The sequence below is a fragment of the Cheilinus undulatus genome, linkage group 1, assembly GCF_018320785.1.
Source record: "Cheilinus undulatus linkage group 1, ASM1832078v1, whole genome shotgun sequence".
NCBI classification, from domain to species: domain Eukaryota; kingdom Metazoa; phylum Chordata; class Actinopteri; order Labriformes; family Labridae; genus Cheilinus; species Cheilinus undulatus.
Genome location: NC_054865.1, coordinates 46153329 through 46170906, shown reverse-complemented (window position 1 = coordinate 46170906; position 17578 = coordinate 46153329). Strand labels below are relative to the sequence as shown.

Below are 17578 nucleotides of genomic sequence, written 5' to 3'. Positions count from 1 at the left end.
TCTCCTCAAGTGCCAGGCAGGAAAGCATTTGGATGAAATTCACACTGTCCTCCTACGAGGAGATCATAATAATAAGGGTACTGCAAGGATTAGGTGTAAGTCTGACCATTTACTGCAGTTTTAACAGCAAATTCACGAGTCGCTTTATAAACATCTTTTTTTTTCTTTGCTTAATTAATATGTAAATTAGAGTCTTTAATTGAATATAGCAACTTTTTCTTTACCCCTGCTAAGGAGAAATAAAAAACTAGGCTTAAACAGAGACAGGTAACATGCAAAAAAAAAAAAAAAACATTACGCCACAAGAGATACCATGCTGATAAAGAAAAGCAATGAATGGTGTTCTTTCGATGTGATCACTAAGAGATGCACTGCAGCAAAAAGATCCATAAGAACAAGTGGTAACCCCCTGACTCCTTACATCACAGCTTCCTCCAGTACAGAGTGAGACAGCTGTAACCTGCACATTCCAGTTCTAGCCAGAGACACTAAATGATCCTCATGCACAAGAGACTGAACTTTAAACCCTTTAACCCCACTTCACACAAATGAGAGTCATTACAGTATTAAAAGGGAGTTATTTATTAACCCTTAAGGACTGAATGACACTCTACATTCCGAGCAGCTGGTAATGGCACGAGGAATGACCCCTTTCAGCATCACAGTGCCCTTTGGAACCTGGCTGAGAGTCAGATTTTATGTCATGAATAATGCACATCAATGCGCTACACTGTCTCTTTCCTCAAACAGAAACCATATCCTTCTTAATCTTTATTACTTTCAGCTACACACAAAAATACACAGGCATGCACTAGAACAGAGCGTGAGCAGGGGTGGTGTGTTTGAGTCATCCTCTGATTAGTTGTGGGAGTCAAAAATCTGCAGCATGGAGCTTTGCAGGTTCACAGTCTCTGTGTTTCTTCACTGCCTGGATACTCCTGCAGTTTGATCGTTGTGTAGGTTGGCATCGTGATGATTCTGAGCACACTCTGTTTACTATATGTCTGAGTACATGTGTGTAGGGGTCTACGGATAAACACAAAGCCGAGCCCGTATGCACACTTTCACAAAACTTGTGAAAATGTACTTTTTTTCTGGCTGGGATGCATTTGTAAATGCAGACTGAATTTTTCACCCAGACATCACCCAGGATTTTTCCCCATAGCCCCCTAGTATCCCCCCTTGAGGGGTCATCCCCTTTTATAAGGGAAGATTTCCCTAGAACAGGGGTCATCAAGCAAATTTGCACAAGGGCCAGATTTAGTTTTGAAGAGGACTCTGGGGGCCAGACTTTCAAACAAACTAAATTAAATAAATATACCGGGGTAATTAACATATTATTATTTTAGTATTTGTATTTTCTTTCGAATCCCGGGGAATGGCCCTCCCCAGTTGTGATTTAGCACCGATATTAACCCATTGTTGACACTTTTGAATCCCCTTTCACTACATCTTGCCACTTCTGCAACATTTTTTTGCTACTTTTAACAAATTTATTTTTCATTTTTGCATCTTTTAAACCAAGTTTTGCCACTTTTTGCCCATTTTGCCTCTCTTTAACCTGTTTTAGCCACTTGCCTACCAATTATTGCCCCTGTGTGCCACTTTTTAACCCATTTTTACTACTTTGTCAGGCTATTTTTGCTATATGTTAGTTTATTTTTGATACTCGTCAGCCCTTTCGGCCTCTCTAACCCAATTTTTTCAATTCTTTAATCCCTTTTTATTACTTTGCCTTCATGTTTTATCTCCTTTGTGCCACTCCTTTATAAATTTTGGCCATTTTTTATTGTGTTTGCACCATTTTTGCCACTTTTACCCCATTTTTGATACTTTTTGCCCCTTTTTTCCTCTTTATCAATTTATGCCACATTTAACCTCTTTTCACCACTTTTCCAGCCAATTTTTCTCCCTTTGTGCCACCCAACAACCCATTTAGACGCTGTCTAACCCCTTTTTACCTTTTTTTCTGGCCATTTTTGCAACATTTCCACCGGCTTAACCTATTTCGTGAAATATATAGTTCTAAAAATTACTAATAATGGCTGACAAGTGAATTTCTGTAAAAACAGATCAAATGTGTGGTCGTTCTAAAACTAAATGTTATTATATTAATTTTGTGGTGGGTTTAACAGCTGCAGACATTTAAAGACGAACAATATCCTTAAAACCAGAACATCTTCTTTCTCTCCTTTAATGATCTTCTGGGGACCGGACAGGAAGTTTTGGGGGCCCTGATATGGCCCTTGATGATCAGTGCTCTAGAACCTCATGTAATCCTGTTCCAAGGGGCAAAAGGGCACTTGAAAACAAGGCTAGGGATAAAACTTCAAAACCGGACTGAGTCAGTATGTTGGCTGCCATGGATTGGCTGTCAAAGCTGCCTTCAGTAAGAAAAAAAAGCTGATATGATTCCAGTGTCCTTTCTTTCTACAGTCTTTAGTGCGAAAGATTTTCTGGGTGGATCAGAAAATTTCAGGAGTTCATGAATGGAAAAGGCGCTATATACATCTTCCCTCTATCTCTGCTTGTGAAGCCCTGGTACCAGCTGGCACAGCACACTATCCTCTGCTCCCCACTCCAGTCCACTGGCCTCTCTCCTGCTTAACACAAACCCTGCAGGCTATTAAAAACCCCTTTACTGTTGCTGAATGACCCGCTCCATTGTTTTCCCCAAGCCCTGTAAAAAGCAGCCGGAGAGAGTCTGCTGTGGCTCCTTATTGAGACCAAAAGCACACGAAAAGGCCACAGCAAAAAAGAAGAGGAAGTCAAGCTGTCACTTCTGTTTACTTCTCCGGCACAAAGAGCATTTCTTCCTGACATTTTCTTAGCAATGATACATTGTTAATGCTGTGTTTGGACTTTGTAAAATGGCAGTGCTGATGGGGGAAAAGACTTCGTAACTAAGCACTTTCCTTGGACCTTTCTGGCCAATAAAAGCGCACACAAACTTTAGGATTTAAAGCCTGTATCTTGTGTTTCTAGTGGACCTATTAATGTATGCAACTACTGCAGAAGTCCAGCTTTACAGTCCACACGAGGCCAAGGGGATTTACACTGTTACTGCTGTTCGCCTTATAAAGAAAAGGAAAATGTCTGGAAAATGAATGCACTTTTAGCATTTACAGGGTGCAAAGATGGTCTGGCAACCTCTCGTCTCAAAGAGGCCTGTATTGGCTTTTGTGTTATAAAATGGAAAATAGCTTACACATGGAAATTAAATGTACAGCAGGGAAATTTGGTACAAGGAAACTTTGCAGAGCTCAATGGGCTTTTTGTTTGTCGCACACCAAAAACACACCTTTCTGCATCTCTGGGCTCGGTTGTCTGTCAGCAACTTTTACTGTTTGGCTGTTTGAAGTAATAATGTTTAGAGGTGGAGTGCCTTGAGCCAAGTTGTCGAGAGTACTTTTTTCTATTCGTGTCTCCTTTTGTGCGATCACGCCTTCTCCCCATGCAGCCCTGATAAAAACACGGAGTGTGAACACCTGTGTCTGTTGTGTAAGCACGAACACGTAATCTTAGTCTCTCAGGAAATCCAACAAAAGATAGCTCATGCACCTGTGCAGGGGAGTCTGACCTGGTTTATCCAATGCTAAACATGAGCATGTTGTCATTAGCAACCTCAGAAAGTAGAGCATTGGCCGAGCATGTCTGTGTATGTGTGTGTATTTTTGTGTACCTGATAAAGTCAGCCTTGCAGAGGCCCTGAATGGTGGTAGCAAAAACATGATGTACTGGATGGCTGTACCAGTGAATGACTCACAGCTCTTTAGGGAGAGATGAATGTAAGGAGAAAAGAACAGTTACAGACAGACAGGTGGTCAGTTTTCTCATTTTTTGTCCGCATGTGAATTACTTTTTGATGTGTCAAAAGAGGCTTAATGTGTTTGAATCTCTCCTTCTCAAGACGATTCAATTCAAATCTCGATTCACAAGCTACGATTCGATTCACTGAGCGTATCATTGCTTGCTTCCAACTTTGTTGCATCTAACGCTTGGCATTGGACTTGGTGATGTGAGGCTTGCATGCAGCTTTTCTGGAAACCCATTCCATGAAGCTCCTGCTTCACAGTGTTTGTGCTCACATAAATGCCAGTGGAAGTTCAGAACTCTTCAGTGGAGTGCTGGCGACTTTTACACAGCATGTGCCTTAGCAGTCGTTGACCCCGCTTCATGGCTAAGTTGCTGTTGTTCCTAACTTTGTTCCTTTGTTAAGTTGCTGTTGTTCCTAAACGCGTCCACTTTCAGATAGTATCACTCACAGTTGACTGTTAAATATATAGTAGGGATGAAATCTCACAAACTGTGTTATTGCAAAAGTGGCATCCATCACAGTACCATGCTCAAATTCATAAACAACCCATTTAGTATCACAAATGTTTGCAGATGGAGACTGCATAGCTAGGTGTTTGATTTTATACCTTTGGCAACAGGTCTGATTGGACCTGATTTCAATAATTTACGGGTGTGGCCAAATACTTTTGTCCATATAGTGAATGTATGTATGTACGCCTAGACTAGTCTTGTCAACCAGATGTTCAAGAATGCTTTAAGGGATTTTCTTCAAACTCTGCTGCAAGGTCCAGTCTGACTACAGGATGAACAGATTAGACTTTGGAAGACAAAGATCAAGGTCAACGAGCCTCATGTTTACCCTCAGCTTGTAAACAGGCCCACCTAAAAAAATGACTGGGTTCTTCAAGGTCCATTGAATAGTTACCTCACAAGTGGTGAGTAATTACTATCAACATCAGAATTAGATCAGCAGTGCTAGCCTTTTGGCTAAAATTAGTCTTTTTGGCCTGACTCAGGAAATTTGGGGTAGAATATGCAAACCAGCTCCTTTCTTTATTTCCATCTTTTTGGCACCCTATGATTTTCAAATGTCATAAAATGGCAACATATAGCCCAAATTCATTGGTCTAACAGTTAAATTCAAATGTATGTAAGTTTAAAGTGCTTTCTCACTTGACTAGACTTGATTTGATCCGATTGAACTCAATTCCACACAGTATTTGATTGTTGTGTCACCTATGGCAAGGTTCAAAAGAAGCCAGGGCAATTCTGAAATGTGACATCAACACATTGTCAACTACTTAGAGTGTCAACAGTGACAAATCTGAATCAAACCCATCTTTAAAACAGCTTTGAACTGATGTATAACTCCCTAAAACTCTCCTGCACTGTCCAGTTTGTTTTGTCCTGTTGTCTCTGCAATGAAACTTTTCTCCATGCTGTAGAAAAACTGCAGACCTAGAACTAGGTACACTCTTGTCACAATATCGGCCATTGCTGCTGGACATCACAGTAGTGTTGCACAGCCTCTCCATCTCCTTGCCCGGCTCTGAGATGTTGCCATCAGCCTAGAGTGCAATGGAAAAAGAAGACCCTGATACCACAGCCTAGAAGAGCTGTGTAAAGTTGAGCCAGTAGCACACTCAGAAATGCACTGTTTATGGTATTTTCTTTCATATTTGTACAAACTTTGTCCACACTGGCTTTAAGATGATACATTTTGGAGATACAAGGTCATAGTCAAGGTCACTGTGATCTCAAATCTTGTGAGTCCAACATTTCAAAAATCCAATGATAGGGTTTTGTCAAATAAGGAACAAACCGACACTTGGCCCTGAGGGCTAACTGATTAGATTTTGGAGGTCTAAGGTCATTGTTGGAAAGTCACAGTAACCCTAAATCATGTTGGAGCTTCTTAAGATGATACCCTGCTTGACCCACCTCAAACAGTCAAGCTTCAGCAGAGACATCTTGGATGTATAAATTTAAAAGCAGGTTTTGGTTCGGTTAATATAATTTTACTTTACTCCTCACAGATACACATCCAGCTCCAATATAGAAATTTATTGTCTTTATACCATAAATGGTGTGTTTAAATACAGATCCATTTATCACTGTTAGAATTATTTCCTGCTATAAATAAGCTTTCTTCCCTCGAAACTGCAGCAATAATTTACTGCTTACTGTTTATATTGAGGTTGTTTATTCTACTTTTGGGTCTTGAAGCCAAAAGAAAAAAAAAAAACACTGAAGGACACTCACACAGTTGCCTCAGTCATGCGTGTGTTCTGCAGCGTTCCGGCTGATAAGCCCTCGATTGCCTCCAGCGTTGACTCAGTAAAGGCCAGTCGGGCCTTGTCGGTGTTAGCTGCTGGTCCTAATGGCTCATTCCTCTGGTTACTCTGGAACGAGACCAAAACAAACCTCAGAGCCTGTCTCACATCCCAGCAGCAGAGAACGACCAGATTAGAAAGTCATTTGTTGAATTTACACAAATAGCATATGTTCAGCTCACTCAGCTTCCAGAAAGGCTACTGAATTGTTTTCATAGGATTATTTGGAGCAACTGTCCCTTTCTGGGAGGCTATATCAAGCTGTTACCCTTTCCAGACTTTTAAAGTGAGTCAGGAGAGTAGAAAGCTACTAAACCTGGTGCTGTAAGCTCTGTAAAGTATCTTCTGTCTTTAACCCTTGATTTGATGTATACGTGCATCCATACTCTTATCTAAAGAATTATTATTACAACAGGAAAAAAGTCTTCAGCCGTGCTTTGTTGTTGTGTTATCACTCCAGGACTGCTGGCAGTGCGTTAAAGTACCAAGCAGTGCTACATCAGCTTCTCAACTCATTCACACAGCAGTCTTTTTTTTCAAATAGGGTCACTTTATGTTGTTGAAATGTTAAACTGTTGTATTCTAGATTTTTAAATTGTAAAAGGTTTGATGATTTTTTTACCACCACTTCTGAACAGAACCAGAGCTAAAGGCATGTCATGAAAATCAGGCACTAGGTGACAACAGCTAATGTTAGAATTTAACCGCTTTCTTCCAGCATTACTGTTATAAAGCTTTGACTGCCATTGGATGGTTAGCTCTGCTATTAGTTAGGAATTCCTGCCTTTCGTGCGATATCTTTTAAAGCTGTCAAGCAGTTATATAAGCTATAAAGTGTTTGAAAGTAATTTTGTCTTATCATATGACAAAATAGATCTTCACTATAGACAGCTGATTCTTGGGTGGGCCATAACTGCAATGGCAGAGTTAATTGGATCACAAATATTCGACAGCTGCTAATACCGGCACCTTAATAAGATAACTGTAACTTAAAGGGATATTTAAGTACTACTGAAGTTGGATTGTATAAAGTACTCTATAAAATTTATGGCATTAGCCTCCAGAGATTTCAGTGAACATTGGCCCTTCACCCGGGGAAGCTAGGCTGTGTAGCGCCACAGATGGGTACAGCTGCTCTGCATTTATTTGGAAGTTTTTGGTGAAACTGGACAAAAAAAAAAAAAGACAGAGCTGGCTCAATTGCGTGCTATATCAGTACTTTTTGAAGCATTGCATTTTTCACCCAGAAAGCCTTTAATGTTTTGCACTATTTGGCAATGCAACCCTCTAATCTCTAATCTGTTACAATAAAGTGCTAAGGACTTATAATGACGTAATGTTTTTCCTTTTGATATTTACAGGTATGAGGCCACTGTCTATATGCAAGAATAATGAGATACAGCACAAAAATATGGATTATTATTTTACAAAAACTAATATATATAAATATTGCATATTTTTTTTCAGGAAATACGCTGTGTATTAGCTTTCAGTGAAATTTGACCATTCTTTTCGATCCCCAGCAGCCATCATGGATATTTGAATGTTTTGCTACTTCGTTTAATTGCGAAACAGCAATGACGTTGTGTCCTCAACCAGAGTAGTGTCTGAAATATATATATTTTTAACCCTGTAAAACCTGAACCATCAAATAATTGACAGAAAATTCCAGTTTGTGATTTTATCCAGTCTAGAACAGTTCATACGACAAAATCCGAAAGTTTAGAGCTGTACTGTTAAAATTCGCTACATTAAAAAATAAAGTAAAAGTTCAGCTGGTGGTAAAATCAAACTAGATTGTCAGAAATCCTGGGTGCGAAGATCTCGTTTCAAAATAGGCTGCAGCCCAAAGTTTTACAAACACCTTTAATAACCACAGAGTTATCTTTTTAAGTTACCTAAAGAGGTAGATGAATAACTAGTTACAGTACAGAGAATCAACTGATCTAAGGCTTTGTATTCACAAAACTTAGGCATAAATTTAGCTTCACATCCATCGCAGATAGACCAGGCTGATGTGAGCCTTCAGGCTCTTCTTTGTGTACTTAAAATCAGGTCCAGTTAAACTTCAGGAAACTTGATTTGGGGCCAGATATCAATATCCACACACTGGGAGACAATTTGGATCTCTGTCGAGTCCAAATATCCCAGATTTAAGCAGATACTAGTCCGTTTTTCTCCTGTTTTCGCCTGCTCCTCACAGAGCAGACTTCCATGTTTTGCAGCCCAGATCCAAGCAGCTGTGTCACGCTTACATGACGTTAGTGCAACCCCCTATTGTTGTGAGTGTAGCGTCACCTTTTTGGGACGGATATGTAAGATTGGTACTCCTATGGAAGGGTGCTGAAAAAAGTGGGGCAGTATGGGTCAGTTTTTTTTGGGACCCTTTCCAACTTTTACTCACCTGACTTTTGGGAAAGGGCAAAGCCTTTGAAAAAAAAAAACTCGGAGGGTGATCGAATAAACGTTCTGTCTGCCACATCTTTACAGGCCAATCAGAGCAACAAAACAAGTGACGTCGCTGCTACCGAGGTGCATGTGCAGAGCTACCGAGGACTACACTCTATATAGAACTGCATAACACAAACCATGGTGACAGCAGACATGTCAGTACATGGCTTTTGTCATTTTTTAAAAGGAAACAACTCACTGCTGATCTTTGTTCTTCTTTTAACGAAGAAATGTCGTCAAGTTCTGATAAAACTGACGCTTTAGCAGTATCCAAGCTAATGTCTTCCACCATATTTGCACCGGCCTCTTGTCGCCGCTTGCTTACTCCGCCATGCCCGAAAGTACTGCCCCTGGTCGCTGATTGGTCCTGTCACTTTCTAACCGGGCCCAAATGGTTCAGACAGGAGCTTTGCAAGATGGATTCATCAGTGAGAAACAAGGAAATGGGTGTGTCCATCTGCTTTGCAAGGTTAAACTTCTGCTTTATGGAAACGCAAAAAAAAACAAAAACAAAAAACGCGTGCCGTTCTGCGCTGAACTGAGCCGGACTGCTCGGTGGAAACGACTTATATGTTGCCCTCTTTTGTAGCAAAAGCCTGGAGAAAATGTCAGGATGGTTTATTTCATCAGTGTTCATTTTGTCAGGAGTCTACTTTTGGTTTCCAGTCTATTTGTATAGATCTTAGTGCCTTGTAAGCCTTTTTGGTTGGGTCAGATAGTGTATGCATTACATACAATATGCAGCTAGGGAATAGGTTGGGAATAAGTGTATGAAATGGGACACAAACCACTGTCCTTTTGGTAACTGTACATGGGAGGCCAGCTGATGATTGAAGTGCAACATTAGCAGCATTTGAGTTGACCCTAAGCATAAAATCAGCGAAGAATGGATGCTGTGTGGGAAGGGGGAGTGCAAGTGTCTCTAGCAGTAAAATGCTTAGGTTTTAAAAACTGAGCCTCTTTATGCTTTTTATTTAGAGAGGATGACAGTGGATAGTCAGAAAAACGGATGATAGAGTTGGAGAGTCATGTGCAGGAAAGGAGCCACAGGTTGGAGTTGAACAAGAAACACCTGTGTACATGGGGCACAACCAAACCATAACCTGCCCGCTAATGCCAGGATCCACATTAGGGGGAAAAGGGAAGAGCTTTTTGTGGTAAAAAGTGGTGAAACAAAGGGATGAAATATTGTTATAGAGTGGAAAAATGGTACACATTAGCAAAAATTGGTCAAGAAAGGCAAAACGGGACATAAATGGGCAGACAATGGTGAAAAGTGGTTAAAAAGGGACAAAGTTGAGTTAAAGGTGTCATAATTGAGCAGAAATATGCAAAAATGTGTTAAAAGTAGCAATATGGGGTTGCTAAAGTAGTAAAGGGGGCTAGAAAGTAGCAAAATAGGTTCAACGTGCCAAAAATGGGAGACATGTGGCAAAAATTGCATAAAAGAGGTTAAAATTGGTCAAATGTGGCAAAAAATAGTGGATAAAAAGAGGTTGTAGAAGGGTAAAAAAATGAATAATAGCAGCAAAATTAGTTTAAAAAGACAAAAAGGGATGTAAATGGACAGAAAATGGTGAAAAGTGGTTAAAAAGTGGCAGAATTTGGTTCAATGTGTGAAAAATGTGTGAAATGTGGCAGCAATGAGTTACAAAGGCAAAAAGTGGGTGACAAAAGTTGATTAAAAGAGGGAAAAATGGGTGGAAACAGTGATAAGAAGGGGTTAAAAGTGACATGACTAAAAATAGTTTGAACATCAGAACCCAATAATAGCTGGAAACACTTTACAGCTCCAAAATGAGGTTAAATGATAGCCAGGACACTAGCTCCAGTGCTACTGATGAGGGCTCATTTACTGGGTTTTTAGGGGCCCAGCCAATTCTGTGGGCAGGCCAGCGTTGATGCACCAAGGGCATGTGCTTTGTGACTGATTTCAGTCTGAGGCCAGTGTGTTACTGTAAAGGTGTTAGAATTAAACATGTTTTTTTGTCTAAACACTGGTCAACAGAGTAGTTAGCTCTGACCAAAAAGATCCAGAAAGCCTGTGTCAAAACTATCAAAACTAAACTCTAAGTGCACCCATGCTCCAAACATTACAATGTGGATAAATGTGCACAGCTGTAACAACATATTGTACGGTGATGACAAGGAAGCTGAAACAGCTGTTTGTTCACCACAAATGTCAACATGCTATAATTGTCACTTAGAGAGAAAATACACATACCGAGAAGTCACTTCCTTCATGTAAGTGTCAGACTAAAAACAGAATCAATTAGTCCAGATGCAGAGCACCACCTTTAGCTGAGCAGATTTGGCGGTTCTCCATGTTCCACACTGGATGTATGTTCTGATGCAGCGCAGCAGAAACTGTTGACTCAGCACTCTAAAAACATTGGGCGGAACAAAGAGAGACTGTCTGGTCAACAGGCACAGCCAGAGAGCAGCAAGCACCTTACTAATCCTGATGTTAAAAGTAAACTCCACCAACTCCAAAAACACTCTTATGTAACCGATTTGATGCACCGATGGCTGCTGCCATGTGGGAATACGTTTTCAATAACCTATTCTCACTTGCTGCACAAAATACCGACTTTATTTTGTGAAAACTTCACACTTCGGGACAAGTGAGGCTGAGAAAATAATGAGCAGGCAGCAGAGAAAGTGTGAAATCAAGAGAGGGATAAGTAACAGTTTTCTGGCCTTCTCTCCTCCAACAGCTCAGACTCCTCTCTAACTCAAACTGACACTCCGGTTCATGCATGTCACTCATGTGAGCCTCTGGGCGACAGGCTGTATGTAACAGAGCTCAGACTTTTAAGAGCCTCCATGTGCACGCTCATAACCATCTACCCTTACTTACTGTATGTGCTAAAATCTCCAGCCAGACTCTGAATCACCCTCCTCCTCCCCCAGCACTCTGACTCACACCTCAAACAGCCTCATGTCCATTCTTCACAGTATTTTTTTTTTTTTTACCTTCGCGCTCCAGCATTTTTGCTTACATTCTTCATCACTCTGAAATGTGCAAACAGACTTGAGACAGGGGTCAAGGCAAGTGAGTCGATAGCCACCTGCTGGTCCTCAGAAACAGGCTCCAGGCTGTGTGGAGGGGGGTGGCGGAAGAATAATTAGTCCACTTTTAGCTCTGCACTAAAAACAGAAAAAAAACATAAAGTACTCTTTTCACTTTTGAGTTTAACTCTTCTTAAGCACAGATGTCAATTTATTTGCACATAGGATAAATTAATTTGCAAGTGATTGCTGATTTGCCACACATACAGATAGGATCCAAATCCAGATAGCCTGCCTGAGCACCGGTCTGACAAGGCCGGCTTTATGGAGCAAGCTGTCACCTTTATCAGTGTGCCAGGGTTTCAGAAATCCATCCAGTCGGGTTTGTGAATATCAGAGGCTCCCTGAACAAAGAGCTGCTTCAGAGAAACAGGAAATAACAGTGACAAAGAGAGCCTGTTGATGAGAGACACTGATCTGCCTAATGAGAGCCACACTTATAGGTCCTGGTTTTGCTTTTCAAATAACATGGAAGCTACCATATTGCTGTTGTGATGCCTTCATGCATGTTGTCACCTCAGGCCGTGCAGTTTTCATTAGACGTCTTTAAGTGCAGTCTCTAAAGAGCAGCCTGTAGGGGTGAGACACAAGCTCACATCTCTCAGCCCGCTGATGGCTGTAGAGAGTCTGGGAGTCATTGGAAAGTGGTTTCAGAAGGCATCTGTATGTAGCCTGTGGTAACATAAGTCATGGAGAATTTACTAAGAAAATCCACCCCCACACACGACAGCATATACAGCAACAGTAGATTACATACTGTGTACTCTAAGTACTTTAGAAACCTTAATAGCCTGGTTATTCTGATTCAATATTTGACTCAAATGTAGTTAAATATGAGGGCTGAACAAAGCACAGTGCAGATATATTACAGTACAAAAGAATACAGACATTTCAGTAGGCCTAGTGTGGACTATCTTAAGACGTTAAATATATATAACTGGTGCAACAAGCTGCTGATGTGCAATTATATTTTCCAGTATGATTACGGTGGGATAAACTGATATTAAATAGCATTAGCTATAGCTATTTGCAACATACAATATAAGTACAGAAGTATTTCCCACCTGATCATTACACCAGTAGTTGTCAACATGGGGGTTAGCACCCCTTTGGGGGTAGCAAGACACTAAGGGGGGTCATTTCACTCCTTGTAGATTTTTAAATACAGAATTTGAGGAGCGTTAAGATAACAGCTTAAACCCCCAGTTGGAGTTGGTGTATACTGGGGTGGAGGTGGGTTGAAAGCGAGAGCACAGTGCCTATCCAGGGCAGCAGGCAATTGCAGGAGGGGGCTCAAGTTTAAGAACCCCTGCGCTATAACAACAGGGACTGTAACATCATATTCAAATACATTTACTTTAATATGGAGTTGCCCCCCTTGTATGATGCATTCACCAGACCCATCTTCAGGTCAGGCAGATCCGCTTTGTTTGCAGAGAACGAGGCGGTAGCTACAAGCGGGGTTAAGTTGTATTGGAAGCCATTAGTAATGGCTGCCACCAGTGTAGCAATTAGCTTGGATGTAGCTATTGTATATCAAAGCTTCATCCAGTTTTCTAATGAAACAATGAGCACTGAAGGTGTTTCATGATGGAAAAGGTGTTTTTGCTCTTCTACTGTGTTTCTTTGGCATGAGTTTGCAAGAGTTTCAGTTGTTACAGTGGTATTAGTATGTACAGTGGCTGGTAATGGAGCAGTTAGCTTGGGTGACATGAGATTAAATGTTGGCATTGGAGGTGTGTTACACCAAATGAAGTGATGGAAAAAATTGTATCTGCCATCAGCTAATCTGTTATTTTCGATGTCTGTATCAGCCCTAATTTTCCCAATCAGGTCATCTCTATACTTCATATGTATGTATCAGCCTCCTTCTTGTTTTCATTGTGATGTCCTCATGGCACAGCTTTTCATAAAAAGATGCTTTCTAACTGGTTTGTGTATGTGTAAATGTTAAATATAGTTGAAAAGTTTGGCACATTTAGTTATGCGATCTCACCTCAGTTCCCTTGACATCTTCACTCTCATCCACTCCACTTTACACTCAACAGGCCACACACCCCCCACTTCCAGCTTTACAAAGGAGCAGCTTACTTTAGATCCAGTGTTATCTGGAAATGAGTGTAGACAGAGATGTTTGCCTTATTAGTTGTAAATGTCATATTGAGCTAATTACAAGTGCATGAAATGTCACTCAGCTTTGGACCAACACGTGAAATGTCACTTCTGTACTCTCACATGAAATGCCAGGGATAAGATTTCTCACGTATATCTGCAGCTTTCAACCTCTTGTAAACAACATATAAACACAGCGATGATGTGATGACGGCAGGAGACTGCGTGGTTACAGAGCTGTCTGCTTTAACTGAATTAAAATGAAAACAAAGGAGGTGATCCTCAGTGAATTCAGTCTCATCTGCTGTGTTTTTACTGGGCAGTGAGGCCCCCGTCCTCCCTCTCTGTCTCTCTCTTGTACGTGTGGAGGAGGAGGAGGAGGCTGACTGTGTGCCCAGGGAAACAGGAGGAAAAAGTGAGGAGTCTTTCCTGAGCTTTAATCATAATAGGAGATATGGTGTGTAATTTGTAGCTGGGTGGCACCTAAATAAAACCCTCAGTCCTCCCACTCCTCGCATTCAGACATACAAATGTTAAACTGCTGTCACCGCTGTTCGAGGAGGCAGGCAGCCTTTGATGAGCCCCTCTATAATAAATTGGGATGACAGTGGGACACAGCTTTAAACTGCCATCAATTTGGTCCTCCTACATTTATAGTGCAGGGTGCAGAGAGGTTCTTCTTATCGTTGAACAGCTGTTTGATGTTATCCACAGCAGATAGTCATTCCTCCCATAGTCAGCCAACCACAGCACAGGCAGCTCCAGGAAGGACGCCGCCCTGCTTTGAATGTGGCTGCACTGCGTTTCATGTCGTCGTCAGCTTAAGCTTGTTCAGATTACACTGAGCTACTTCTGTTACTTTTTAAAAACCTGTTACCTCCTAAGCTATCGTAGCTTTTTTATTCTGAAAAGTTTGGATTTAGTTTGTGTTTGTGCCAAAAACTGAATCATCCAAGAGCAGTTTTTGTGACTGCTGCGCCTTCGTGTTTATTCTTATCTCATTAAATGTGGCTACAAATTACCTGTTACACAACACTTAGTTGTGTAACGGAGACAAAAAAAAAGTCAGTTGTCCTCCTGTGAAATTAAGAGATATCTTTACTCTAGATTCTTTTTAAGCATCACAGTTCCTCGTGCAAAGACAGAGCATTGTTTGTGAAAACTGTAGAAAGGAAGAGCCAGTATTTATATTAGAAAGAGTCGACAGAGTTGGAAGGGCTCATTGTCCAGATGGAAGTCAGCCGTTACATGTAAACATGCCGTACTGAAATTTAAGGGCAGAGGATAAAGACCATAATGATAACGTGAATCAAGACGTATGCCATCTTTTTCCAATTCTGCTGTTATTTATGAAAAAATACCAGAGTAAATCCATTCAGTGTGTTTTAAAGGTACAGGCTCCTGTTTCCTTGTTTTATTTACCTTATTCAACAGACTAAGCTTCAGTTTAGCATTTAAAAAGGAGGATTCACTCCTTTGGGCTTGGTGTATCCATTTAAAGTTTATCTCTTATTTATTTTGTTTCCACATATGGACATTTTCTGTTGATTTTATCTAGACACTGATGTCATCTGGCAAAAGTAACTTAGTATCAACCAAATAAACTGTATGCTACTCACTCAACAGGAAACAGCAAAGTTAGGATTGGCTGTTGGGTACAGTGACATTCTGGCACCTAAAAACCAAGCACTCCTCCCTGTTATTGGTGTAAAGCATGAACATGACTCAAAAATAATGCCACCATTGAAGAAATACATTCATTTGCAATATCCAACTCAGAAGAAATTTGCCCACTGCTACTTTGATGTATCTATCTATTAAAACTGCAAAGGCTCTGATGATTTGGTAATACATCCTATTTTGTTTCACCGTTGTATCATATCATATGTTAACATACATGTTAACATACAGGAATATTCACCCTCTGCCATGACTTCCAGTCGTCCAGTGACACCATGGGTGAAACTGTAAGTGCATCTGTTGGCAAAGCGAAGCCAATGCTTTACCTCACCATGTTTCCACCCCACTGGGGAGGGAGTAATCGGCAAATGCTGTGATGGGGGGCACATGGGGACGGATCTAGGAATTTTTTTAAAAGATTCTTCACTATTGGGAGATAGGGCTAATGGCTTTTCTAGTTTTGTATTGTATCTTAGATTATCACGTGGTATGTTTGATATGGTATTATATATTGCACTGTGTGGTACATTTAAACAATTACGGTATCTTACAGTGTTTGTGCTGTCCACTGTTTGTTTAATAAATAGGGGTTTTAAAGTGACAATTTCTTTCTTTTATGATTAACCCCAAACTTCTAATCTTTGTCTTTCTGTTTTTCTCTCCTCAGGACAAGAGAGCTTTAACTCTCGCTCCCTGGCACTGCAGGCCCAGAAAAAGATCCTGAGCAAGATGGCAACCATGGTGGTGGCCAACATGTTGACAGACGACACCAGCAGCGAGATCTTAGATGAGCTCTACAAGACAAGCCGGGAGTTTACCAAGAGCAAGAAGGAGGCCCACAAGATCATCAAGGATGTCATCAAAATCGCCCTGAAGATCGGCATCCTGTACCGTAACCACCAGTTCAGCCCAGACGAGTTAGACACGGTGGAGCGCTTCAAGAAGAAGATGAACCAGGCAGCCATGACGGCGGTGTCGTTCTATGAGGTGGAGTACACCTTCGACAGGAATATTCTGTCTGAGCTTCTGCTGGAGTGCAGGGACCTGCTTCACGCCCTGGTCGAGCAGCACCTGACCGCGCGATCACACGCTCGCATCGACCACGTTTTCAACCATTTTGCCCACGGGGAGTTCCTGGCTGAGCTGTATGGGGACGGAGAGGACTACAGACTCTCTCTGAGGAAGATCTGCAATGGCATCAACAAACTGCTGGACGAAGGAACACTTTAACCTCCCACCGCTGACCCCTTTCACCTCCAGCTCTGTCTCATCTTGCCAGTCTCTCCTGCTGCCTCCTTCTATTTCCTTTCCACTTGCTCACCCGTGACTGTTCACATCCTCTGCCTTCTTTCTGCTGTCGTCTTCCTATTTCTTTTTCATCCATGAAGCTTGTTGTAATATCCTGCTGCTGTGGTTCAATGAGGGAATCTTTCAGACTGTTTTTCCTGTCACTGGATCATTGCAGCACACTGGGACAGCCTGTATCATACCGTATGCATTGAAGCGTTCCAAGTCACCCTCTTTGTGTGCAACAGTGTACTGTACCAACGGCCAAAAAGCATTTGTTAGGTATATTTGGTTATGAAAGATAATCAGTGGTAGTGATCAGTCTCTTTCTCTGTTTGTATGTGTGTGTGCACATGTGTTTGTATGGGAATCGCTTGAATATTTGCGTGTTTGTATATAAGAACAACTATGACATGGCGTGTATTATGTATCTGTGTCAATCTTCTCTACAAGAGTGTAACACTTGTCTTTTATTAAATTTCTTGGAAACATAATTTTGAAGTTCTTCTGAAAAAATACCTCCATGTTAAACAGGTTTGGCATATCCATCTTTTTGGCAGTCAAACTAATTATTTTCAAAATACTGCAGTGGCTTCTTTCTTTAAGGGGAAACAGACACGACTACAGAGAATGCACGGATGGATCCGTTGGGGAAAATTAGCCTCAAATGGTGCATGAAGCTGCTACTTTCCTGCCCATTTGACCCACATACATGCCAGGCATAAATTTGCAATGGTAATTAGGATATGAGCAGCAAAATCAGAGATTTGTAATTTCTGGATCATTAGGTGCCCTCATCTGCTCTGGAGTTCCGAAGAACAGAACTAGTGGCTTGGTGGGACTCC

The 17578-nt window shown here is 41.2% G+C and overlaps 1 protein-coding gene across 1 annotated transcript in view; it reads left to right on the top strand.

The window, feature by feature from the left end:
• tnfaip8l3 (tumor necrosis factor, alpha-induced protein 8-like 3) overlaps positions 1-17227 on the top strand; it is a 37997-nt gene extending 20770 nt beyond the window's left edge. The window contains exon 2 of the mRNA XM_041788652.1: positions 16114-17227. Within this exon, the coding sequence (XP_041644586.1) occupies positions 16114-16676 (563 nt within the window). The 3' untranslated portion in view covers positions 16677-17227. The remainder of the gene's footprint in view (positions 1-16113) is intronic.
• The last annotated feature ends 351 nt before the right edge of the window (positions 17228-17578 follow it).